We start from the raw sequence: 27956 nt of genomic DNA, 5'->3' as shown, positions 1-27956 counted from the left end.
ATGTTAAATGTGAACATAATATGTAAAACCTTTTTATAAAAATTATTTTTAACGAAGGAAGCGGTGTCTTTAAACAAAATTAAAAAAAATTAGTTTATTTAAAGGTCGATCTATTCAAGCATTCCTATAAGTCATATGCGAAGGAAATCGATATTCTTGAGAAGTCATTCTTCAGTAATTGAAAATTTGGGAAATGAATTTTTTTTTAAAACTAATTTTGAATATTTACAGTGAAAACGTGGTATTTTTTATTGCAAATATATTGCAGAATCGTATGTATAGGTTCAGTAGGAGGAAAAAATTGAATTTTGACGATTAAATTTTGATTAAGGACATTTTTTTCGTAGAGTGCTTATTTCTCGATATACCTATTTAAAAGTTTCAGGTAAAAAAAATCACCCCGTATATAATGTTACCCCTCAGCGCTGCATTCTTATCTGGTGTCATCTTTTAGGTAGAAACCATTGACTATTCAGCGTCATATGCAACTGCAAACGAAACATTTAGTGAAGAAAATGTATTAAATTCAAATCGTGACAACACTAAAAATACGTTTAATAAAGAAGACTCGATTAAGGAAAATAATTCTAGATGTACCATGAATATTGCTACTCAAACACACAAATTTGAAGTTGAAAGAAGAAGTGTTCATATACAAACTGTAGAAACAATAAAAACTTTACAGGCGCATGATAAAATTTTACTAGAAAATGAACAATTGAAACAAAGAATTATCGAGAATGATGCAAACATTGTGAAATTACTGAGAACAGAAAGAACAAAGAAAAGTTGTTCAACCCAAACAGAAGAAATAGAAATTGAGGACGAATTTGTGGAAAATATTTTAAAGGAAATGTTAGTACCTTGCGTATTGTCTCCGATGAGCCCCGATCCTAATTTCAACTCAAATCTTGTAGGAACAGTTTCACCAACACCTATAGATGTAAAAAATTCCATTCTTCCAAAAATTTTAGTAGTTCCTCCTACTCCAATAGAACAGAGTATAGAAGTAGATTTTGCTGTTGACAAAGAACAAGAAAGTGACAAAAATGCCAAATTAATCACAGACAGGAACAATTTAGGAAAATCTGGAACAAATAAGGAGCATGGAGGAAATTCCAGATATTCTAAAAGATATAAATATAGGTCACCCACTATAAGCAATGACTTTATAAACTTTGTGAAATTAAAGAGAAAGTGTCTTAGAAGATTATCAAAGAAAAGGTATATTTTAAATAAAGAAATAAGGAAAATTAGGAAATTACAAAGGCAGGATAATCTTTTAAAAATTTTACATACCTTGAAACAATTGAATATTAATTTTACAATATCAAATGATTCCATTACATCAGAACTGTATAGCACTAAAAAGAAAGAAGATTTCAGTTATTCTAAAAGTGATCATATCGAAAGAGATATACCCCCTGCCATTCAAAAATCTGAAACATATTCAACGGAACAGTTAAATTGTATCTGCAAGAAATGCGTTCAGTCTTCTATGTTACTGAGTAATGTAGGTGGTGAAACACATTTATTAGGATTCTGTACCATAAAAAATGAATTTCATACACCGGCAAGTAGTAGAATGGAAAATAACTGGAATTCAAAATCGTATGACCCTGTAAAACAAGTTAATTCATCTTTAAGTTATAGTAATAATACGCCCGAAAATGTTTTGGAAACACTTGCAGAAATGGTTAGCAGAAAATTAAATAAAAAAGGAAAAAGTATATTAAACGCAAAAGGAATATCAGATAAGTACGACACATTTGATTCCGAAACTGAAACCGAAATCGAGAGATTATTTAATACATCTGACAACGATGTTCTTAAAAGAAACAAAATGCTTTTAGCATCAGCTAAAAGGCAGAACCAAATACCGGATCTATCAATACAAAGCAAATTAGAAGAAATAGGAGATATTTCGGTTGATTCAGATTTAACCCTTCGCAATGAACAATTTGACGATTTTGACGAATATGTAAAACTTGTACCTAAAAATAAAAGATTGGAATATTCTACACCTCCGAAAAATTTTTCACTTATTAGTGACAATGTATGTAGCGAAAATGAAGAAATTTTTGATTATGAGTTGCCATTATGCCCCCAATTATTAAGCCCCATAAAATCTTTAAAAAATGTCAAAATTAATAAAACAAAAGATGTAAGTAACTCGTATGAAATTGAAGATACAGATAGTTTCATGTGCAATAGTGCTTACCAAAAATATCAGAACTCAGATGAAACAAACGGAATGTTACAAAGCAATGTACAAAATGAGTCTAGTAATTCAAATTCTCTTAAATCACCCGAAGATGATGGTGAATGGAGAATATCAAATAATGAAGAAAATAGTAAACACAGCAATACATCTTCAAATAGGGAGCAACAACAGAACTGCGTAACAAATACAATCAAAATTACTTCTGACCACAATTCGATTGGCACTAGATGTGTCCCTGAAGAAGAAAGGGCAAACCCTTTGTTAGAATATGATCCCAATAAATGTTTAATTGATACAGACTTACATGAACAGAATTTTAGTATTCCAGATATTAAAAAAACTGATCATAGTCAGTATCATCACGAAACTTTCTCACAATTTTCAGAAGAAGCCGATATTGCTGAGAACTCAAATAGTATATTATTGGCTGACAATTTAATACAATCCTTACACCCACCTCCTGTAGAACACATAAAAACGTATGAAATTGGTATTGCACTTTTAAAGGATCGTAACGTTGTTATTACCAATGAAATGGACGAGTCTCCAAAATCTCCTATTGCAAATGACATAAATATAGGAGTCACACCTCCAATTCTTATTCCATTAGAAAGAGAAGGAACTAAGAACAACTGTAAAAAAGAAAACAAAGACATAGACACATTTTCACCATCTGCAGTAACGACACCAAACCATGATGTCATACCTTCGCCACAAAAAAGTATAAGACGTTCAAAACGAATTTCACAAAAAAAAGAACGCCTGAACAATAGCAATAATGTAACAGACTTAAATAAAACATTAACGGAGGAATCTAGTAATCCACGTCCATTGATCTTTGGTAATGTAGCAAAGGAACAACTACTAGAAGAATCTTCGAAAGATGTCTGCCAGAATAACAAGAATTTGGTAAACATGCAAGCTGAAAATGTTAACGTTGCTCATGTAAATGGGAATAAAAGGGCACCGGTTACGTCAAATACAAGAAGAACTATGAGCAAATTGAAATCAAAAGTTTTAAAACAAGTTAGAGCGAAAAGACAAATGTTGAGGACAAGTGCCGAGTGTAATATGCTGAATATAAATGATGGTAAACCAACTACTGAAGGTACCAAATTTGCTGCGCCGGTTAACAAAAATGTTAATAAAATCTGCATCGTACAAAACATTCTCATACCGGCAAATTCAAGTAGTCCTGTAGATTTATTAAAAGAAAGCAAGCAAGAAAATGTTGCTCCAGTTGTAGAAAATTGTGATATTAGGTTAAATAATGAACAAAATTCTAGTCAAAGTGACGCAGTTGTCTCCAACTGTTCCAACAAGAAAAAAAATTCCACTAACACATGCAACGTGCCTAATAAGAAGAGGCGTGTTGATCGTACAAAGACGGGGTGTGATCTCTTATCAATGATAATGGAAGAAATGGATAAAGATAAACCTGAAATTATTCCGAAGAGGAAGAAACAGTTTGTTGTTTCAAAAGAGATAGTTCCTGACAGTACCGATGAAAAACAATGGCGTAAAGGCGTTTTGGTAATTGCAGAGAATATCCACAACGTTTCGTCCAAACCAGTAGAACCTAGAGAACGTGTTGTTAACAAAGATAAAGTCTTCAATCCAAAATCTAAGCTTACGGGTGAGTAATTTTGTTTATATAAAGTAGTTGTTTGTATAATAAAAGAATAATTTTGCACATAAAAATGATGTACAGTAGACCCCTGAATATCCGTGTGCGGCTGATCCGTGCGGCGGATTCTTCGTGCGCTGCAATGTTTATGATTATTCGCTATCCATGCATGGATTATCCGTGGCAGGGCGAAAAAAGTGCTCAGAAACAAAAAAAAAAAAGATAAATCCCTGCTTGTTTATCGCATACATATTATTTACCTACATATGTACAAATGTATGTAATAGGTATGTGTAATAAAGTTCATATTTTTTGCAAAATTGACATGTCACATAAAAAAATGGATTAATTATTTTGATTAAATTTTAACTTAAGGAGGTTTATCGGGTACGGAGGTACGTCTAAAAGTCTAACAAGAATTTCTGTACATTCGCTAGTGACTAAAGTAGTAAGCCTTTAGATTTGGCAACGTTGCACTTGGCTGGCTTTGTTTGGATGCCTAAGCTTGAAATATACACCATATGTCACACCTGCGAATTTCAAATAATACGCTACGTCGAGAACCGTAGTTAGACGTTAAGTTAATCAACAACAGCAGTTTGAAGGAGAATTATTATAAATTATGTATCTTACAAGTATCTAATCCATTTCTACGAGCTGTCATACGGTTCCTTAGATATTGGTTTCCTATTTATACAAGTTGCTGTAAAAACCGTTTGTCAATTGCTGCGCATTCTAAGTGGAAAGACAAAAAAAATCTGCATTCTCATAAGTTTGTACTAAATCGTGAAAAATTATTTTATTAATATCTCGTCTCTTAGGTATCCAAACAAGTCATAATTTGTTTTGAGGATTTTCTTCATATTAATCTGCACATAAAACTTCTAGGATAAAACAACTAGGATCTACAAAACTTTAGAGAACAAATTTCTTAGATTTTTTTTTTTGGAGATCTAGAGTCATTAGTGACCATTTTTGACGTTAATAATAATTATTGCCCTAAGGTTATTTTACCTTGTAAAAACGATATCCAGAGTTGGATATCCACCGATGCCATAATTCCCTTGATATGTTAATGTCCACTTCTTCGCTCCATACTGCAGTAATTTTTCTCACAGTAACTCTTCTTTGGTGCTTGCAGATGTTAACAAGAGGTCTTTCTGTTTTTTTTCCGAACGTCTATCCTAGCAGCTTATTGCTCTCTAATTGTGAATTTCGGCATAATCACTTCAACAATTATTTAATTGCTCTTTTTTAGAGGTTGCCAAGCCTCACATGTAATTTTGTACAAAACTGTTCATTTTTTGAGGCAAATAGTGATGAGTTCGAACATTTAGTTGTCAGCAAATTAACCAACACATTACTGTGAAGGGTTTGAACATCAGAACAAATTTTATTATTTGTGAAATAATCATTGAAATTTTATCCAAAATGTTTACAAAATGCAGAATATGTTTATTCTAAGTTTGTGTGTTATCAATTACAGTTAATGCTAAAAGGACCACACACTGCATTAAAAAGTGGTCTCAGTCAAACTTGAAAATTGCTGTGGAGTTATTTTGGGCCTGTGAAATAAAGTTCCGATCATAAAAACTCCAACAGATGGTGAATTTGTCTGTTTTTGGTCAGTTTTACTCCTTTTTTAGCATTTCCGACACGTGTAGATTGAGTAAAAATGCAATGCGGATAGTGATGTCAGCCATTTGTAAGGAAGATAAAGTTCATGTCACACTACCTTCACCTTTTACCCCCCTCCCAAACCGGTCAAAAACTACCCCGAAGAGGGTTAATTAGTGTATGGTCCTTTTCGCTCATTCGAATATTTAGTTATCAGAGTTCATACCTAATAATAGAAAAATTACAAAAACTATAAATCTGATTTATTTACTTGACTAATGTGAAAAATTACATAATTAATAAGTTAATACTCGGTCAAGTACATAGTGTTTTAAACAATCTGTTATTTAAAACGTCTTTGATGTGGTTTAGTGCTATTACATGAAGCATGACAGCACGATGTTTTGAATGTATGATTTGCTCTCGGACTTTGGCGAAAAAATTAATGCAACAAAATATATTTATCTAAAAATGTATATTAAATATCTATCTGTCTTTTTTTTATTATCTCTACATACAAAAATTTGACAATTATTATTTTATTTTTTTTTTTAGCAAAAAGAAGAATTCTTCTATCGAGATTACTAAAACTTTCTAATGAGGAGGTGATACCAGAGGAAATTATTCTAGAGTTTCAACGCCAGGATGTAGATAACATTGTAGAGTAAGTCTTATTATATATTTCTGAAATGTTGAAACACACTACTCCATACAAAAGTTGAGGAACAATTGTAAGGAATTACATAAAATATTAATTATTATTAATTTGTGTTTTTAATTTATTCTTTAATATTTTCATTAACATACGGTTTAATAGTAAGAATATCAATTTTTATTATAGGATAATTCTTCAACAAGTTTCTCAAGATATCTGGGATAAACCAGATGTTAAATATTATCCAGCACCTTTAATGACAAGAACTCAAAGGATACTATTGGGGCTTATGGTAAGATTAGAACAGGAGAATATGGAAAAAGTTATGGACACCTTTGTTTCTAAGACTGAAGCTTTCTTATTTAAAGTAGGTTGTGGAATAAGAACATTGATTCCAGTTGTAAGACTATATATGGCTGTTTGCAAACTAAGAAGAGATATAGATAAAATGAGAAATTTTTGTTGCGATGCATTCCTTTTCATGGGCGATCTAGCAGTTCCATTATTGTTTACCGTTCTAACATCTTGGACTGAGGTTTTACCAATGGAATCAGATATAAACAGTTAGTTTTTTATTACTTTTTTCTTTTGTTAAAAAAAATTGGTATTTTTTTTTGACCATTTGCAAGCTATTTTAATGTTTATTATTATTTTAGAGTATCCATTAGCTAAGATTTTGATTCAAGTTGTTCACCTGAAGAGTTGTAACAAACCGGGATATAATCTTTTGCCACTAAAATTTCTATTCAGTCAGTTTTATGGATACCCCAAGGAAAGATGGAACTGTGATGACATGTTTGAGGAACTGTTTCAGCAGTATTTGAGTAAGTCGATTATTTTTACCTTTTCGACGTTTTGTTTTTTTTCAATGGGTTGGACTACAGTGACTGTATACAAGACAGTGGCGACAATAGAGTGTATCATTTTTAATTGGTCCACGTGATTTTAGCTGAAATGTTGCATCCAGTGTCAAATTCATATGGATAAGTCGTGTGTGTGAGTGAGTGAGTTTTGCGATTGTATCTTTACAAAACTTAAGTTTAAAAAAGTTTTTCTTAAATGAAATGTCTGGTTTAAATTTAGATGTACCAAATTGTCATCAGATCAAAAATAAAATTGTTAAACGATTTATTATGTTCCGATTAAAAATAGCTTCCAAAAAAATACTAAAAAGCATAAAAAAAGCTCGCAAGTAAAAGTGTTGCTGGACATTTATTGTTACAAATACTATCACTAGTATTAAGTATTTGTTTTTGTAATATAGACCTAATAATTGTGTATTGTACGTGTGCTTAATTTTACTTGCCTAGAAAATAAAATACTTGCTATTATTATATATATTGCACAAGTAGATTCTACATTCATACATTATTTAAAATCACTTTCCAAGGTAGTTATTTGCTTAAAATATGTGCGTAAAATTTATAAGAAAAATACTATTGTACTTAATTTATTTTTTTTAGTTACTTTTAATTTGACATTGGATGCAACATGGTGGATGGGCGGGGTTTAGTCGCTATTGTCGCCACTGTCTTGTATAGAGCCACTGTAGGTTGGACCAATAAAAATCTGTTAAATCTCAATCACAAAAAATATGATACTTAAGGGATAACGGCACTCTAGAGGTTGGGAAGAGGTAATTTTCAGGAGTTTTCTAGAAAAAATTGATGCAATATATGGTGTCATGAACAAAAAGGCGTTATTGTACATGTTTTCAGCTAGTATTGTGAATTTTTTCAAACAATTTGGATTCAAAATGGGAGCTGTAGGTCATGGCAAGCTACGACACTCTTTATGCAGAGTTTTGGTGTGCTCAATTCGAATCTGAGGTCCAAATTTCTCAATTGGCTCTGGTTTTCTAGATATCATAACCTAAAAGTGCCAAAATCGCGATTTTTTTACTTATTTGAGGTTATGTTACATGGATAGGTAATTTTTTTTGCTAAAACCATTAATGGGGTCTTAGAATAAAGTACTGTATTTACTCTTTAAAATGCACTTGAATTTATTGAAATTTAGTAGTTTTTTTTTTATTTTTGAATATACTCACAACACAGCGCCACAAACCTTATGGGTTTAAGGGCTTAGGGTTGATGAGTTCGAGACTGAGCGTATTAGCCTCATTTGAGTGTAAATGTATTTCAAGATTGATATAATGCCTAAATTTTCGGCCATATATTGTATTTTTAGAAATTTTTTTAAGTTTATTGCAAAATTTGACATGATAGAGTATTTTGTATTCATGATCAGCGACGTTGACTCATACTGAACTGTTTATAGAAAAAATTAAACATTCCTCAAATGGTAAGACTTCGCCGAGTCGGATTCGCAATTAAACAACGTTGCTTAATATACAGTATGATGAAAATTGACTCCGACAGTAACGAAAAAGACAAAAAATTTTGCATTGTTAATAACAATGAAAGTTGTTAATCAAAAAACCCCTACGACGTTCCCTAAATTATGTTACTATAAAGCTCTGAACAAAATTTCTTGAATTCATTGAAAACATTTTGAGTTGTTTCCAGACAGTTAAAAAAGTGGTTTCTAGAAAAATGCTTTTAAAGTTTTTGTTACCATTTAACATAAGAAATTCGTTACATGTATACCTTAAATTATTGATACTTCCACCATATAATTGGCCTTCTATATTGATATTTTCTTCATCCTTTTCTTTTCGGCTTGATCTGAGACTCAATCTGGCCTCTATAAAATAGCTAACTACCGCGCAGGTTCCCACGAGTTACAATAAACTTCAATAATTGCGAGTGGTTGCGCACCACCAAGAAAAAAACCATGTTCTCCCACCTAAAATGTTTTCCCTATATTCTTCACATAAGAGTGGCTTTACCCCTTAAGCAGTAAATTACTACAAAAAATGTTTAGTCAATAACCTGTTATGCTAAACGTTTCATAATCTTTCTATCCACATGCACATTGCAGCAGTGAACACTTCATTGCTTTTTATGGTAAAAACATAACCTATATTTGAAGTGGGAAATACTTACATTTTCTTTGTATAAACAACAAAATAAAACAATTCTATTAGTACAGAATTTCTTTCAAATTACTGTTACCGTTAGAAAATTATATGAACAATAAGTTTATAAATTAAAATGAAAATTTCTTTGAAATGTCGGTAAAAAAATTCTTCCTTATTTAACTTTTTCCTATTTCATATAAAAAATTAAAACTGAAGGGTTCGGTACAGCACCAGCCACACTGTGTAGATTTGCAGTTTAGAATGTCCTGCTAAATATTGTGATAAAGTCAGTAGTTCCCAAGTTTTCTACTAAAATATCATACATATTTATTTTAAATTTGACCTTTTCCTAATTTTTTGTGCAAAAAAACTTACATTAAATACAATACAAAATACATTTGCGTACAATGTATTTCCATGTTGTGACGATATGACGCAAAACAGCTGGTTCATTCGTCGGTTGTCTCACCTATAACACACTGATGAGGACTAATAAGTCCGAAACCGATCTGTGCCTGGTGGGTTAAACTGACGAACGATCCTAGCTGTTGCGCTACATGTTGCCAGTATAATTCAATGCCGGTAGGGGCATGTAGCCCTTGGAGTAGTTGATTCTCGCAACACTGACAATTATAACTGGTTTTATAAGTTTAATCATGATTTTAAAATATATATTGCTTACTGTTCAGATTTATTCAATGTAAATTTTATTCCACTTTTTAAATTGAATTTATTGCCTTTTATTCAATTATAATGTGGATATACGAGTCTAAAAATAGACTTCTGCTCAATTGAAATGGATTTATCGGTTTTTGCTGAATCAGATTTAGGATACACCGACTTCTGTTTAATTTCTACTTATTTTATTGAAAAGTACAACACAATATACCATACATTTTTATTTGAATTATACACATATGGTTCAAAGTACAAAAATTTTAATACAAAACGAAATAAGAAAATTGTGAAAATCTAAATGTGCAACCCAACATCGTCTTCTAAACAATCACATAAAACTTCTTCCTGTTGTTCTTTGTAGGCCATCTCAAATATAATATTTTTGTACCAAGACAAGTCTTATTTTATTACAATTTCATATTTACGCATTGCATGTATGTGAAAATTGCACCATCTCGCGATAAACTATGAAACTGCGAAACAAAAGAAAAATTTTTAAAGAAGTCTGTTAAATTTAGTATACATGGATTTAACGCTCTTTGCTTGGTCGAAATATGGATTTATTTGCTTTTGGTTAGTCGCTTATTTTAATATGCTGATTCTCATTGAATTTAACGTTCTTTGTTCAATCTAGATGTAACCAAGCCGTAGATTGAATTATTAAGAAGCGATTTCCGTGCCTAACAAAAAAAATGTTTAAAAATGGATTTATCGGCTTTTGCATAGCTGCTCCTCAACTGATATCAGAGCTTTGTCATAACCTAGCAATTTTTTTACTAAGATTGCAATTATCTAAACCGAAAATAAAAATTGACAATATTTGTGTATTAATTTTAGTATATGAACACATTTTATTTCAGGAAATCCCAATAAATCTTCGGATCTTGCAATACGACTACTTTGCAAGAATAAGGATACAAAATGGGTATACAAAAAAGTTAATGAATTTTTCAAACCATTAATCTATAAAATTCCTTCAGAAAATGTAAATTTTAAAGCAACATCTATCATTTTGATAGGAAACATATGTAGACATTTTAAGCCAGAAAATGAATTTGATGAATCCAGCTTAAATGATTTGAGAAGGTGGCTGACTGGATTAACAGAAGGTAAGTTTTTCACTACTTTAACTTAAATATTTTGTATTTTAATGTCCCCACAGTTAAGCAATTAATATAGTGCAGTTTACACTAGATAAATTATTTTATTCACTTTGGTGCATCGCATCAAAAATACAAACATTTTACAAGGGGATCTGCCATATGTGTTATCCACTATTTTTGTTATTAGACAGGAAAAAATGAAATCGAACAAAAATTATAGGCAACTTAAGCATCGGATTTCGGAGATATAGCCTAACATACATTTTTTAAACAGAAAAATCCTGTGTTTTCTAACAGGCTGGACGGAACACTTTCTTACTGCTACAGTGGAAAAAACGTATTCAACAGGATGTGTAAAAATGTAGTGTTCTGTTAAAAAAAAAATAAGTACGAGGTTTGATCAAAAAGTAACGTGAATTGTTAATTCTTTCAGAAAGTATTTATTTAACCTTCAATTTTTATCCCATACCATTTAGAGTTCCCCTGTGATATCATACCCTTATGCCGACATAGTTTCCAGTTTGAGAAACACTGGTGGAAGACATCTTTAGGTATCGTCTTGAGCACGGTTTGCGATTTGCCTTTATCTCATCTATTTTTGGTAAACGTCCTTTAAGTATCCTGTTGAGTTTGGGAAATAGGAAAAAGTTACAGGGGTCATGTCCCGAGAGTAGGGTGGTTGCGTTATCACATCGCTGTTTTGTGGTATGCGCCGGTGCGTTTTCGTGATGCAAAATCCATGAGTAGTCTCTCGTGTTCTTGTCGTTTTCTCCTGATTGCCTCCCGCAAATAACGCAAAACTAGTATCCTTATTAACTACGTACGACCAGGCAGTAAAAATTCTTTCCATTGTAGTCGAAAAAACATTACGGAGGATCTTCATCTTCGATGTCTTCTTGGCCTTCCTGAAAACACTTGTACTATTGATAAACTTGTGGCTGTGATATAGTATCGTCGCCAAAGTCATTTAACATTTTAACTAGTGTTCTCGAATACTTGCTGAAAGTACTCGAATACTTTTAGTTCTCGCGTCGACTGTAGCAACTTTGTAAATAATTGTTCACAAAACTATATACAGGGCGTTTTTAAATGAAGTAGCAGAAATGGTACCACTGAATGTAGAGCCAAAAGTAAGAGGATTGAGGTAAAATAACATATGAAAGTTGCACTCCTGAGGCAATATATCCTCTTAAAGGAGGGATTGAAATTCACATTTTATTTTTTTTTTCTAGAGACACGAAACTTGGTATAAGCATCCTACTAATAAAGATACAACTTTCCAATATTTTTTCGATCATTGGCGTATTTTATAAAGGAGTGAAACAGTTAACCCCATTGCAATATTTTATTAGAAATTTCTTTTATGAAGCAAATTATTTATTTAAAAATATTTATTTGGAAAACTGATTTATTGCGCAATTTTTTTACCTCTTGTAATTTTTCCATAAAACCTATAGTTTTCTAGTAAAAAAATTAGATGCGTCATCATTCAATTGTGAAAATTTGTCAAAAAAAAGTAGGCGGATGTCATAACATAACAAATAAATTATTATTTATCATTTTAATAAATTGTCACTTTCTATCAACCAATAATTAGTACCAATTGATTAATTTATAATCAGAATATTTATGGCAAATAATATTTATACCAATGAGGAATATGTGGACATGCTCCACGTGTTTTTCGAATCCAGAAAAAATAGTAACGCTGCAGTAAGATTATACCACCAAAGATATCCAAACTGACCGATTCCTCATAGATAAACATTGGCCTCAGTGAAAAGAAGGCTTCGCGAAACGTAAAATTCAGCCCAATCGTGAGGCATAATGTCCGAACTGTTGAAACTGAGGAAGCTATACTGGAACATCCAGAACAAGACTGGTACAAGCACAAGGCAGGTGTCCAGGCAACTGCAAGTTTCTCACAGTCTTGTGTGCAAGAATTGAATGACCCTGATTTACCTAACGTGTGAATTTTTGTCAATAGTACATTAATATATCTAGGCACGACTTAAAATTTCCTGATGAATATACTTTTCACCGATGAAGCAAATTTTCCTAGAGTAGGTGCAGTATACCTTCATAATGTTCATTCATGGTGGGAAGAAAATACTCATGAAATATTTGTTTCAAGATGTCAACATAATTTCAGTTTAAACGTTTAGATGGGAATTGTAGGAAATACTCTAGTAGGTCCTTTTATTCTTCCACACAGGATTGGAGTGGCCGAGTATCTTAGATTTTTGAACGAAAATCTTCCAACATTTCTTGAGGATGTACCCCTCGCTACACGTCAGGTGATTGGTATATACACGATGGGGTGCCTGCACATAGTACATTTGCCGTTAGAGAATGTTAAATTTAAATTACATCCCTTAAATTAAATTAAATCCCTGGATTGGTCGTGATGTCCCTGTTTGTTGGCCTGCACGTTCACCTGACCTGACACCTATGGATTTCTTTTTGTGGGGGACACATAAAAAGTATTGTCTATGCCACTCCCGTTGCCTCCTTAGAAGAACTACTCTTAAGAATATTTCAGGCAGCAGATGACCTTCGCAATAACCAAGAACTGCTTGTGTGAGTGTGTTATGACTTCAACAGACGTATTAGGTTATGCTTGCAGCAAAATGGAAATTATTTCGAGAATATTCTTTAAATTTAATTTTGCATTTCTTGTTTTTTGTTTGTATTAAATTTTATTTCAGATAAATAACTTTACCTAATACATGTCCCATAGTCATAAGTTATCAAACATTTTTCATTAATTAATAGCAAACTATTCTTAATGTTATTATTAAATTACCAGCTTATTGACAGAAAGTGTCAATTTATTAATATGATAAATAACAATTTATTTGTTGTGACATCCGCCTACTTTATTTTTACAAATTTTCGCAATTACCCCTAGTGAACGATGACACATCTAATTTTTTTACTAGAAAACGATCGGTTTTATCGAAAATTTACAAGAGGTAAAAATATTTTTAAATAAATAATTTGCTTCATATAAAAAATTTCTAATAGAATATTGCAATGGGGTTGACTGTTTCACTCCTTCATAAAATAAATATTTTTACTTCAATCCTCTTATTTTTGGCTCTACATACACTGGAACCATTTTTGCTCCTTCATTTAAAAACACCCTGTATAAAACTCTTAAGTCATAACGTTCATCATTCAACGTCTTCCATCCGGTATCAGAGAATCATTCGATTCTTAAAAGTATTCGAGAACTGAGTTCTACATTCTTAAAAATACTCGATTCTGCCCATCACTAAGTCTAAACGCTTCGCTGCCCTTGATTCCGTTTTTAACACAAAATGGCAGACAAACTCTCTGATTCGAGAGTTGCGAACTAATTATTATTATTATTAGTAGATTATTCAAGTATTTTGATTTAAATTTCTAATTTTGTTTTAGGTGAAAACGTGCACGACCTAATAATTAGGAGTGTGGATTTGAGTTTATCGAAGTTAACAAGAAAGAAAACAAAAAGGAAGAAACCACCCAAGATCAATAACAAAAAACCTGTAAAGAAACCCAAGAAGAAGGCGAAAAAATGTAAAAAGGTTGCAGCTGTAAAATAACTTCATGTAAATATTTTTCATGGCCTAGAAAATAAAACTACAAGTACAACATAATAATTTAATTTACATTTGTAAAACATGAGTATGTCAACAATTAATAGAAACAATTTTAAAATCAAATAAATATTTTGATAGTACAATGATTCATAATTTCAAAAATTCATAATGGTAAGGTGAATAACAAATATGTCGATTCATTATTTACTTAAAATTTAAAGCCGGCCCAATCCTTTTGTGCACAAGATGACTGAAAGGATCGACGTTTCTAATTTTTGGCTCCAAACTGATAGAATAAACGTCGCCAGCAAGTTCATCCAAACCGATTTCTTTGTCGGTTTTACATTTTTTAGTTGCATTGTCGACGAGAGCTCTAATCTCACCATCGATTTTCTGAAAATTGTATTCAACATTGATAACTTACACAAACAATTACAACAATTTTTTAATCAGCAGCTTACAAACATGTTCAAATCAGGAAAACATTCAAACAAGAAAATTAATGACATAAACTTACTCTACTAAGCTTTGGTATGTCAAATCAGTAATTATCCTTAGTTTGAATTTATAAGCTGCTTTTACAGATATGTCGAAGGAAGGGCTGACACTTGCCCACAAATTTTGACGTTTGTAGGTCGTCAGGATCCAGGGCCATTGCGATCTCACACTAAGATATGACTATTTATGTATTTATTATTATTGTTTATTACAGTATTATAAGTTTAAAAAAAGAACTGCCTGTTTTCGAGGCACCTTAGATCTGATGATGTCGATCCTGCTGCCCCCTAACCGCAGACGGCCTAACTACCCCTAAACTGTGGGTAATGTCAACAATTAGACAGACCCTCTTGTCCTTTATATCTAAATATTAAAGAATGTAATGTCAGTTGTCAGAGATAATTTAAGTTTTCTATTAGAAAGAAATACTGGGGTGTCAATATTATAATTATCTGTTACTCAGTAATCATTGCTTGGCAGGATTCCAAAGTAATGGAGTACAGTGCAACCTCTTTAATCCAAACACCACGTTGCCAGGCGTATTATTGAATCGTTCGGATTATCGAACATACTGTAAAGATTTGTACATATCGTCCCTATTATCACGTAGAGTTGTGTGTATAGCCATTTCTTGGATTATACGCCCCTATGTGGTAAGAGGGACGATATGTATATAAATATAAATCATATAAGACACATAAAACTTTATAAGGTAAAATATAAACAAGTTACATATACATATACAGGGTGGATCATTAGTGCGAGAAAGTAAAATAACTCCCTTGTTATTCGTAACACAGAAAAAAAGTTTATATAAAAGTTGTACAGAATCAAAATACCTAAAGAACACAATTAATTTGAAACATACAGGGCGATGAGTAAAAACGGGTCACGCTAAATATTACATTTTTTAAATGGAACACCCTGTATATTTTTAAACATGGATTTCTGAGAAAATTCTGTATATGGCAATATAAACAGTTTAACGTTTTAGTGCGGCGTTGCCAAGTCATGTAGAAAATTCTTCGAATTTTGGAAAAAACATGACCTCGAAGAAGTTGTATTAACTTTCAACTGCTAATACTTGGAGCAAAAATATTTGACAGAGTTATAGGATATTAGCTAATATCGATATTTTATACAGGGGATTTTTTATAATACGATCAATTTCAAACTTGATTTTCTAAAATTTTTCAAGTGTATTTTACTGTTCTATTATTTTCACATATCAGTCCACTTCAACTTGTACTAAGAATGTTCTACACCTAAAGTTGTTAGTTTTTAAGATATAGCGACATTTCTGGAAAAACCTAATTTTTATTATTTTCGGTCGCAGGAAATGGCTTTGAAAAAAAAACTGTCACAGTGTGCCAACTTGTCAGTTCATAATTTGTCATTATATTTTGAGTTAATTTTATTAGTTAATATTTATTTGTGGTGTTCCATAAAATAATAAAAATTAAGTTTTTTCAGAAATGCTATATCTTAAAAACTAACAATTTTAGATATATAGTAGGATCATATTCGATGCAAAGTAATAAATCATTGCCTGTCAAGGGAACCAATGAAGCACGCTTTTAAGGGTTTTACAAATTCAATAATTTCTTTATACATTATGAAGGGTCGAGGGGATCAGTTCAGGTCTGGCACCCTTGTTCCTACAAAAATTCCTTTATTCTCATAAACTATTTATTTTAAATGTAATTTATTATAAATCCAATTTGTTTCTTAAATTCCACATATGTACTACATTTTACCTCTGTAGGCGCCACTGTTGTTTACTTGTTTTTTGGAAGCGCTCTCTAATTGACGGCAAAGCTCGCCAGGTTAGTATTTGACGTATAACCGACCAGTTCGTACACTCGATGCACCTGGGCGACTACAGCTACTACCAGAACACAGTGCGTATGCAGCGGTATTTCTGATTTTACATTGAATTTCATTTTAAATTTGAAATGATTTATCTTACGCCTCCTAAAAATGATGACATGATTTTCCTTTGATAAAAGACCGACAACTTTTTGCTCTACTTTGCATCGAATACGATAGAATATGTTTAATAAAAGTTGAAGAGGGCCAATATGTGAATAAAATAGAATAATAAAATATAGGGTGTTCCATTTGAAAAATTTTAGAAAATCAAGTTCAACTTCCTAAAAATAATCGTATTATAAAAAATGCCCTATATAAAATATCGATATTAGCTAAAGTAGGAGTCTTTGCCTAACATTTGCCTATAACTCTGTCAAATATTTTTGCTTCAAGTAGTAGTAGTTCTTCGAGGTCGTTTTTCCAAAATTCGAAGAATTTTCTACATAACTTGGCAACCCCGCACTAAAATGATAAACTGTTTATAGATATATAGAATATTCTCGGAAATCCATATGTTTAAAAATATACAGGGTGTTCCACTTAAAAAATGTAATATTTGGCGTGTCCCGTCTTTACTCATCACCCTGTATGTATCAAATTAATTTTGTAGTTTATGTTTCTTGATTCTGTATAACTTTTATATAAACATTTTTTCTATATTATGCGTAACTAGGGAGTTATTTTACTTTCTCACACTAATGGCCCACCTTGTATGTATTATTTTACTTTTCACATTTTTTATTTTTCTTCCAAAAAAACTCCAAAATTGTTACCCACAACACGACACGCAACAGGTTCTTCGCTATCGGCAAACAAACTGACTTTGGGCGGACAGGCGCAAACGACTGCCGACTACGCACGAAGCGATGTACGTGTGTTCGAATTAAAGAGGTTGCACTGTATTAGATTTGTAAAGTAGTCATTATATGATTATTAGTTTTTACAGCCCTTACTCAGTAATCGTTACCTGATAAGATCGAAAGTAATCGCGTACTAGACTTTTAAAATAGTCTATATGATTAGACAGGCACAAAAAAAAATGTCAAGACCCAGAGGGTAGACCCCCCTACTCCTCCGTTTTTGAGGTCGCTTAAACAGAATATGACCATAAAAAAAGGTCTGGTTCTGGGAGTTGAAATGTCAATTCTCATACAAAGTCGAGTAGGGTGAGTATTCCTGTTTTCTGGGCCACTAAGAACGAAGAAGACTACCAAACATGAATTAGACCCCCTCGTTGCCTCCCAGCGTCACTTTACCACTCCCATACACCCCTTTATGGGGGTTGAAGTGTTAATTTTCATGCAAAGTTGAGTGGGTTGTGTATGCCTACGTTTTCTTGACTTTGTATGAAAATTGCCATTCCAACCCTCATAAGGGCGTGTATGTGGGTTACAAAGGGTGCTGAAGGTTGATAAGGGGGCCTTATTCATTTTTGGTAGTCTTCTTCGTTCTTAGTGGCCCAGAAAACATAGGAATACTCACCCTACTCGACTTTGTATGAGAATTAACATTTTAACTCCCAGAAGGGGGTGGGGGTGGTAACGGGGAAATGGCTAGTTAAAAATTTTTTTATGGTCAATTTCGGTTTCAGCATCCCCAAAAACGTGGGGGTATGGGAGTCTACCCTCTGGGTCTAGGAATTTTTTTTTGTGTGCCTGTGTTATTATTTCCTCATATTCATACTATTTGAATTTGTACAATTTCTGCAACCAGTTCCTCAACTATTGCTTTCATTATTGGGTTTTTATGCTTTTAATATTTACCACAGTGCAATGGGACGATTATTATTGAATATAATTAAAAAATAAAGTATTTAAAATTATAATTAAAAAGTATCTCATTTATTAAATGGATCAACCTTTCCTTATATTTAAATAATGTTTTAAACCAGTTTGTTTCTGCTTAAAAAGTGTACATTAAAATAAAACTTGCATAAAAGTGAAAATAAAAGTAAAATTTACACCTGCCTTAGGAAATGTACAGTATTATCGGATAAAGCTACTTGTAACTGTTTATAAAGACTATTTTCTTTGATGAGTAAGGAAAGGAACATCACTCGGGTGTAAGTACTGTGCAATATCTAAAATCTAGTACACAAAATCATATGTACTGTCTCAGCTAGAATTGCCAGGTGGTCAGGAATGACCGGGACTTCCCCGAAATATATTTCTTTTCCCAGTTCCCGGTATACTCTATTTTATCCCGGAATTACGGATGTCCGGTATGCCATGTATATGACACGTGACACAGCACAGCGCTATGCAACGTTTACTTAACAGCAAGTTTGGAATCTACTGTGCCACCTCGGTATTTTCTGTGAGAGCATCAGCTAGAGCTAGTTACCTCATGGAATTAATTGTTAAATCCCGGAAATTTGTAATATTTTCCCGGGTTCAATTTTTCATAATCTGGCAACCCTAGTCTCAGTACTAGGTACATTTTGTACCGATTACCTGATACTTCGGATTTCGTCAATCAATGGGTACATTTTCACAGTAATTACAATATTGACATCACTTTAAGCAGATATAATAGAAAAATTACATTTGTTTTGGCCAATTAAGTGACAAATGCTTTAAATTTAGTATTGTCACTTAAGTTTCAGGCAGATAAAACATTCATTGGATCTTGGATGCATCATTGTAGATTTGATACAAATTAAAAATAAAATATTCTAGTGGGTTTCAAGATCTAACCTAACATTCACGGCTCATTTGATACGCAAACTTGAGCTTACTTTTGATTTGTCTTTTATTGAATTTGGGGACACATTGTATTTCAAATCTGATTGATTTGAAATGAATTATATCATACTTCAAATACTTAAAAAGAGCAGAGAGAGAGAGAGAGGGAGATAAAATATTACCTTTATTTCATCAGCGGGGACTAAGTTAGAAGAAACTATTTTTTCTTTGAATGACGTCACGGGATCTCTAGTCTGTCTTACTTCTTGAATTTCATCTCTAGTTCTGTAACTTGTACCAGGATCGGACATCGAGTGACCAGAGTATCTACAAAATTATTTATTATACAGACTGTTACAAATTCGCTTCTCACTACAGGGATCTCGAAAACAGTAAGTTATACGAAGTAGCTTAAATGGGGTCAAAGTTGCGTAATCAGGGAAGTAACGGCACTTAGAGTGTATGATAATTCAATAAACATAGAAATCTAAATAAGAAATTTAGATAAATTTGGAACGAATACACTGAAGATGAATTTTTTGAGACAAAACGTTTGAATCTGGTTCGGGCTGAGGCAGTATTGGGGGTCATGAAGGTTTGCAAAAAATGTAAAATTTCCAGGGTCGTATTTAAAAAAATGAAGTTGATGATGATCCTGGAGAAACGAAACGCTACATATAAAAATTGATTATGCCATTCGATAGAGGGCAAAAAGTGGCCATGAGAAAGTGTTTTTCTTTTTTCAATTACTACCTCAAAAAAGGCTGAAATGAAACAAAAACGGATTTCCAAAATTTCGTTTTTTTTTCAAATATTTCAAAAACTAATCATGTTAGACTTGATTTTTTCGAGGCATAATGTTGATCCCCTGATTACGCAACTTTGTCCCCATTATACTAGTTTGTATCTCTTACCATTTGTAATAGCCTGTATTTGCCAATAAATACTAATATAAATGTGCAGAATAAATATAAATGAATACAATATAGTACATTGTGTAACGAGTGGGGAAAAGTTGCCAATAGCGCCATGCGGACGCAGCGGAAAGCGCCCAAGTGGCGCTATGGCAACTTATCCGAACGAGTTGCACATACTATTTTCTATCACAAGTGCGAGTCGTTATGGGACCTATAGCATAGGGGGTTAGATGCACGGAAAGTGCTAGATAGTACAACAGCGTGATGTTATTTTCATAGCGCAATGCTGGAGCGTTGCGCTATGAAAATAACATCACGCTGTTGTACTATCTAGCACTTTCCCGTGCACCTAACCCCCTACACTATAGGTCCTATAGCGAGCTCGCGTGATAGAAAATATAAAACTACACTAAGATAATGCCAAGATGCCAGTCTGTATAGCCAAATTAAATTTACATTTTTATATACATTTTATCCTCAATGCAGTGCGAGAATTGGATTTTTTATTTGATCAAGACATGTTTGGATGTAAAAACTACATTCCTGTCATAGATATGACTATACTTTTTTTAATATAGAAATTATAAAACATTGCTAAATCACAGCACCTATCTATTATAGTCTGTTCTCGACTTTTGACAAATAAGAACCAATGGATTGATTCATTTAGTGACATTTCTTACAAATGAACGACAAACATCAAATGTGTGTTTCTGTTTACATATGATTTATTTATTTATATTATATGGATTTTGTACTTAAATTGTCAATCCGAATTTAAAAAAAAAAATTGATGTCGCTTAGAAGGGAGTGATAAAAATCAAAAGTTTTTCATCAAAGTATGTCTAGGTCAAATAAAACATGGACCTCTGCAACATTTTTTTATCTCAAAAAAAGTAACAACTGCTGCTCGAAAAAATACATTTTTAATATACAATTTCAATTTTTCAATTTCCTTATAAATTTACCTGTAGGTAGCAGCTTCAATGACAAGTGGTCCTTTACCACTGGCACAATAATCAACAGCAAATCTAAAGCATTCCCTTACTGCAAGCACATCCATACCATCAACCCAGATACCTGGGATGTAATCTCCTCTCGTGTAATACTCCGTATTTGCAGATGCTCTTTCTGCACTCGTACCCATGCCGTAGCCATTATTTTCACATACAAAAATGCAAGGAATGTTCCACAATTTAGCCATATTGTACACTTCAAACACTTGGCCTTGATTAGCCGCACCATCGCCATATAAAGCCACACAGACACCATCTGTGCCTTTATATTTAGCTGCTAGTGCTAACCCAACACCTAAAGGAACCTTAAAAATGTGTATTAATGCGTTAAAAAAACAAAAACATTTATTTGCAAAATTGTTTAAACATTGATTTTCTAAAATTATGTGGGTTGTATGATAAGTACCTGGCCTAGGTAAGAGATGGCGCTGCTAGTATTTAAACAGGGATATTTTTCGTAAGCTTTCACAACGATACTGACAAACTGTCAAGTCGCTGCGTGGTTTAGTTTGTGAATGCCAGACATTTAAATAAAACAACTGTTGTATTTTTACAACAATGGAAAAAACTGAATATCGAGTGGTTATCATAATATACTTGTTTTTAAAAAATAAAACAAATCATGAGATTAAAACGGAGCTCAGCGAATTGTATGGGGACCTGCACCTTTGTTATCAACCATAAAATATTGGACAGCTCAATTCGTACGTGGCTGTATAAGCATTTTTGATGAACATCATCCAAGTCGTCTAAATGAGGTTACCATTTCAGAAATGATCGAAAAAATCCACAATGTCGTGATAAACGATCAAAAGAATGTTTGGTGATGTTAAGACGCAATCAGAATGTTTTTGGCAACGGTCATAACTGTTGTCGAAACATGGATTCATCACAGCACACCAAAGACCAAGAAAAGTACAGTGTTTTCCAAGACTTTATCAACGAACAATCATGGCTACAGTGTTCTGGGATTATGCGACATAATTTATGTCGATTACTTTGAAAATGTCAGAATGATTAATGGAGAGTATTATGACAACTTATTGGACCGTTTCAACCATGCACACGTGCACACTTACGTTGTTGCCATGGCAAAATTCCATGAGTTAGGAAACGAATTGCTTTCGCATCCACCATATTCGCCGGTTTTAGCACCCAGCGATTATTTCCTATTTCCAAATATGGCAAAATGGCTCGTAAGAAAAAAATTTGGCTATAATGATGAGGTTATTGTTGAAACAAACACTTATTTTGAAGAGTTGGAGCAATCATATTTTTTAGAGGTGATAAAAAACACAGAAAAGCATTGGATATTGAAAAATAAAATAAATTTTACACATACGTGTTTTTTTTTTTGTCAAAGCCAGGTACTTATTATACAATTCTCATTCATTCTTGGTGTTTCTGTAATAGTTTTTTAAATACAAATGCATAACTTTTTCCAAGTTATTAGTTCAGATCAATATGCCAGAGGTGGTACAATCAACCAACGATCTAGAAATTTTTGGTTATAATAACAATCATGGAGTGAGTATAGGTAAGATACAATAATAATGCTATATTTATGAATCAATTATACTAGGCCTTCAAATAGTCGAACTAGCAGAGAGTAACCTGCTATTTTGCAGATATTATGAAAGCAAGACCTGTGTCCCTACCAGGCAAAACAATATTTTACTAATGAATTCAAAACCGGTATATGTCTGGTGGTTCAGCTGACGAACTATACTATTTACTAGCTATTCTGGATATAATTCAATGATGGTCAGGGCATTACTCCACATAGCTTTTTCCTGCAATATTATCAATTTAAAAATTGTTTTTCGTAGTAACGACACAGGCTTTGCTTTCATAGGACCTGCCAAATAGCAGTTTGCTTTGTACTAGTTTGGGCATTTGAATGCCTAGGCATTGAGTAGCAGTGATTATTCATACATGTACAATTGTTACATCTCACCTATATTCATTCCATATCTGTAGTTAAAACACCAAAAATGACTGTGCCAGTTTTACTATTTAAAGGCCTAGGCATTTAGTAGTGACAGTAACATTGTTACCTATACACCACATAACAATTTTGGGGAAAAAAAACAATTTTAATTTTATTTTCAGTTCTTATCAAAACTACGATTCTTCAAAGGTGGGACATGAAATAGAGTTTTTGATAAATAATTAACGAATCATTCAAGATATAAAGTCTAAATTCAGAGACTTCTCTAAATCTTAATTTCGTTTGATACTTAGAAATGTGGACAATAGATAAGTCACTAACTTGAGTACACATTAAACACAAGGCAAACTATAACTTAGTAACCTTAATAAATTGCTTGCAGTTTTGTTAATGTTACAGTTTAATGAAATATATACGGAAGATGTCAAAATCGGCCTTACTAATTTCACAGATATTTTATTTTATGCAGAGGATTATTGCTGCCCAATTAAAATTCATTACAATAAGTAACGAAACGAGTCAAAATGGGTAAGACATGAGGTTACACTATCCAGCCAGCACCTAAAAAATATGTATTGGTTCTGGATAAGATTTCTATAAACAAACTAAGAAAAATAAACTAAATTGATCTTTCATAATACAGTCATAGCTGCATCAAATAATAAATATAAAACTATATGGAATTTTGTAGACAGGCAGAGAAAAGAATAAAATAAAGAATATCACTGAACGTAGATGGCAACCTTTGCTCAAATTCTAATCAGCTACCCAATGTATTTGTTGATTATTTTACAGCAGTTACAGAAAAAACATTGCAGTCATTTTGGCGATTGTAGATCTACTAATTGCACAAGTTGCCAATATGGCTTTCGAACAGGTAAATCTAGTCAACCGCATACAATTTTAGTGAACAAATTTATAAAATTAATGAATGAAGATGGATACATGTTACTGGAATTTTCTGATTTAACATGTGCATGTGATTGTCTAAATATTTTATACATTGAATAATATAAAGTATAGTTGAATAGTATAATATAGGATTTAGAGGGATATTATTAGACTGGCTGATCCACAATCTCACTGATACTTTGAACTGAAATATTGACTTAGAAGTGCCTCAGGGATATGTATTGGATCAACTAAAGTTTTTGCTATATATTAACGATATGCTAAACTATTTTAATTCTTCTGCATTAACACTGTTTGCTGAAGAACTACTACTACTACACTACCTCTGAAGAATTCACTGCTAATTATGAAAATGTTATTACTCGTTTTGAAAAATAGTGTGAATTCAATAATTCATTAACATTAAAATACTCTACACAGAATAGCGATTAACAGCGTTCCAAAACAAAAAACTACAAAATCTCATGTCTGCTATGTATCAGGGCATTAAACTTTATTATAATAAACTACCACTTAATTATACATCTAAAGATAAGGAAGGAAATATTTAAAAGATCAATTAAAGAAATGCTACTTATCAAATGTTATTATGGCATTGATAAATATTTGAATGATAATTTGTTCTTAGAGATACGATTATAAATACTAGGCTTTTGTTGTCCTTGTACATTGACCTGTCCTTTACGTCTCTACTATCATTACTAAAATATGTTAACAGTCAAAATACAAGGAATACAAATTATAGTCTGATGTTTAGTTAAAATAACTTAATACGATGTTAAAATAACTGATAAATCATATTAGAAAATAAAAAAATTATATCTTTATTTTGAAAAAGGAGAAAGTTTGGCTCGACAATTTAATTCTGAATAACCAAGATGTTTTCTGGTGATTTCAGCATATTACAGAATATTTAAAATATATTTAAACAAGGTCGACCTGCAAAATCATAACTTTTCGCAATGCTGTTTAATTTTTTAAACTCATGGTCTTTTCCACATTTTAAATATATTTACCATAAATATTGCACAAGCAAATATACTTAGTCACGAAATGTGAAAATTTAAAATGTAAAAACTATAAGTAGTCCAATTAACTAAGCCTTTAAATCGAAATTTTGCCAACTTGGCTGAATTTTTGATATGAGTTAGTTTAAGGTATATTATAACAATAAGTGAGAGTAATTTTTTGTTCAACCCCCGGCCAAGGGTGGAAAAAGATAAAACAAAGGGCTTTTTCAAGATAACTCAAAAAGGGTAAGAGCTAGAAAAAAAAGTTTTTCATGAAAGTTGTAAAGCAGACAATTCTACATAAAAATGGCCTCTTAACTTTTTCTTGTACTATTACAATTAACAGAGTTAGGGAGGCTAGAAGTTAAGGGAAGATTTCAGAAATTTAAAAAAAATCATAACAAACAGAAAAATGATTGAATTTTGTAATTTTTTTTTTCAATCTGCTCTAAAATATGTAACTTTTCTTTTCAGAGAAATAGATATATTTTTTAATTTTTAATAAGAAAGTTATAACAAAAAATCAAATTTTTAATCGTTAATTTTAATGATTTAACAAAATTAAATTTCTGAAATCTTCCCTTAACTTCTAGCCTCCCTAACTCTGTTAATTTTAATAGTACAAGAAAAAGCTAAGAGACCATTTTTATGTAGAATTGTCTGCTTTACAACTTTCATGAAGCTCTTACCCTTTTTGAGTTATCTTGAAAAAGCCCTTTGTTTTATCTTTTTCCACCCTTGGCCGGGGGTTGAACAAAAAATTACTCTCACTTTTTGTTATAATATACCTTAAACTAACTCATATCAAAAATTCAGCCAAGTTGACAAAATTTCGATTTAAAGGCTTAGTTAATTGGACTAAAGGGATAGCAGTTGGGGACGCCCGGTATACAGAGGCCAATAGAGCCTTTGATGAATTGAACGTTGAGGCATCAGTTTCTTTAGGAATATATATAGTTTACATTTATGATGTAGAAGTTAGTCAGCCATATAGTTCGTTCTCGAGTCTCAAGTACTCTACATGTCTATGCATTATTACTCTCTCACAATATACTGTCTTACATTTCACCTGGGTAGTTTTTGTTTTCTTGTTTGAAAGAGTTTACAATTCAGGTGTGCTTAATTAAGTCTTGCGCAAATTCGTATTTATATGAATAAAAGGTAGTCCGATGAATCTTTCCATAATTATATATTTCTAATTGCTTTGTTTTGAATAAAAATAGACTTTTGTTTCCAGTATGATTAATTCATGCTATATTATATTTCTATTAATGTTATAATCAAAATATTCTACAATGTATTTGATGCAATTTATGTTCATTTGCACCGATATTAAACCACCGGTGTATTTTTCTAAAGGCGTAAGGGGCAATTGCCCGGAGTGGCTTGTTTTTTAGAATCAAATCAAAATGTGCTCAAATTTTATATCCGTAAGTCGCTGATTGGGAGCTTTTTTTTTAGAGGCCTTCATGGAGCTTGCAGCCCTGGTCCTTCCCCAAGCGAAAATTGTAGCTACGCCCATGTGAGTGTGTTTTCTTGGTTTTAATTTAGGCTACTTTATTATTACTCTTTACTGCATTAAATTGCATAAAATACAGAGTAAAATATTTTGACTGATGGTAAATTAACCATTTACCTGAGCACCAACAATTCCATTTCCACCATAGAAGTGATCAGTGTACATGTGCATAGAGCCTCCTTTACCTCTGGCACAGCCACTTTGTTTACCACAAAGTTCACCTAAGACGCCCAAGGGTGAAACCCCCATTATATGTGTCCATCCATGGGCACGGTAAGCTGTGATTACATCATCATAAGGGCGTAAGGCGGCTTTGATACCAACTGCAATAGCTTCCTAATCACAAATTTATTAAATTACTCTAAAAACTCAATGTACATTAAGGAACTAATGTGTAAATAATGTTTCAGCATAAGCTAATAATTCCCTTAGAAATCAACGTCGTATTTACCTGCCCTGAGTAAAGGTGACAAAAACCTCGCACTATTTTATCTTTGTACAAATTTCCAGCAGTTGTTTCCATTCGACGAATTGTATGTAATTGTGTGTAATACTTAACAGCATCCTCTTTTGTTAAAGAAACAGTGGTTGAAGGTGACTGCTCCAATCGATGTAAACGATATGGCTAAAATTTGAGTATATTAATATAAGTTAATAGAAAAACATATTTACATACTTTTGTCTCAAATGTTGCTTCAGTTGCATAACCGTTTTTAGGAATAAGTCCTAAAGCTTTCTGAAAATTAAACATTTATTTAACAATGGTAACATTTAAAGAACAATAATTATTACATTAATGAAGTTAGCGAAATTTTTTGCCATCATTTATTCTAAAATATCTTCTGGTAAATGACATCAAAATAACCTTGTGCTTTCATTCCCTTACATATCTAAAGTGTTCTAAGATTATTTACTCACGTTGGGTCTAAAATATTTGCTACAAACGGATCTAGCACAAATGGGAAGCATTTTATATAATCAGATGGTGATATATAATATATTTTTAGAATAAATATAAATGTAACATAAATTGCACTTAAATGACCTATTCCTCAATCACAGTAACCACAACCACACACAATCATAGACATAGATTAGGTAGA

The 27956-nt window shown here is 32.2% G+C and overlaps 2 protein-coding genes across 4 annotated transcripts in view; one reads left to right on the top strand and one right to left on the bottom strand.

The window, feature by feature from the left end:
• LOC108915892 overlaps positions 1-14617 on the top strand; it is a 22962-nt gene extending 8345 nt beyond the window's left edge. For both annotated transcript variants that reach the window (XM_018722043.1, XM_018722042.1), the window contains exons 3-8: positions 455-3860; positions 6024-6132; positions 6310-6686; positions 6780-6947; positions 10645-10893; positions 14311-14617. In XM_018722043.1, the coding sequence (XP_018577559.1) occupies positions 455-3860; positions 6024-6132; positions 6310-6686; positions 6780-6947; positions 10645-10893; positions 14311-14477 (4476 nt within the window). In that variant the 3' untranslated portion in view covers positions 14478-14617. The remainder of the gene's footprint in view (positions 1-454; positions 3861-6023; positions 6133-6309; positions 6687-6779; positions 6948-10644; positions 10894-14310) is intronic.
• LOC108915893 (pyruvate dehydrogenase E1 component subunit alpha type II, mitochondrial-like) lies at positions 14522-27956 on the bottom strand. 2 transcript variants are annotated; one of them, XM_018722044.1, is made up of 7 exons: positions 27772-27956; positions 27530-27589; positions 27305-27478; positions 26971-27189; positions 21414-21766; positions 19711-19855; positions 14522-14867 (listed from the first exon to the last, which is right to left on the bottom strand). In XM_018722044.1, exons 1-7 carry the CDS (start codon positions 27820-27822, stop codon positions 14679-14681), a joined length of 1191 nt encoding a protein of 396 aa, XP_018577560.1. In that variant the 5' UTR covers positions 27823-27956; the 3' UTR covers positions 14522-14678. The 2 variants fall into 2 exon arrangements, with proteins under 2 accessions (XP_018577560.1, XP_018577561.1); XM_018722045.1 differs by lacking the exon at positions 27772-27956 and adding an exon at positions 27646-27755 and having other exon boundaries at positions 14679-14867.

Source organism: Anoplophora glabripennis, unplaced genomic scaffold, assembly GCF_000390285.2.
Source record: "Anoplophora glabripennis isolate ALB-LARVAE unplaced genomic scaffold, Agla_2.0 scaffold1540, whole genome shotgun sequence".
NCBI classification, from domain to species: Eukaryota; Metazoa; Arthropoda; class Insecta; order Coleoptera; family Cerambycidae; genus Anoplophora; species Anoplophora glabripennis.
The sequence above is the reverse complement of the archived record's forward strand: the minus strand, read 5'-3'. Positions and strand labels throughout refer to the sequence as shown.

Bases quoted from the DNA above. Each gene is read 5' to 3' on its own strand.
- LOC108915893 (XM_018722044.1), bottom strand. From the start codon at position 27,822: ATGCTTCCCATTTGTGCTAGATCCGTTTGTAGCAAATATTTTAGACCC. The intron at 27,190-27,304 runs GTAAATACGACG...ATTTGTGATTAG, and splicing joins GTCACCTTTACTCAGGGCAG to GAAGCTATTGCAGTTGGTAT. The intron at 14,868-19,710 runs GTAATATTTTAT...TACAATTTTCAG, and splicing joins TCCCCGCTGATGAAATAAAG to AAAATCGATGGTGAGATTAG.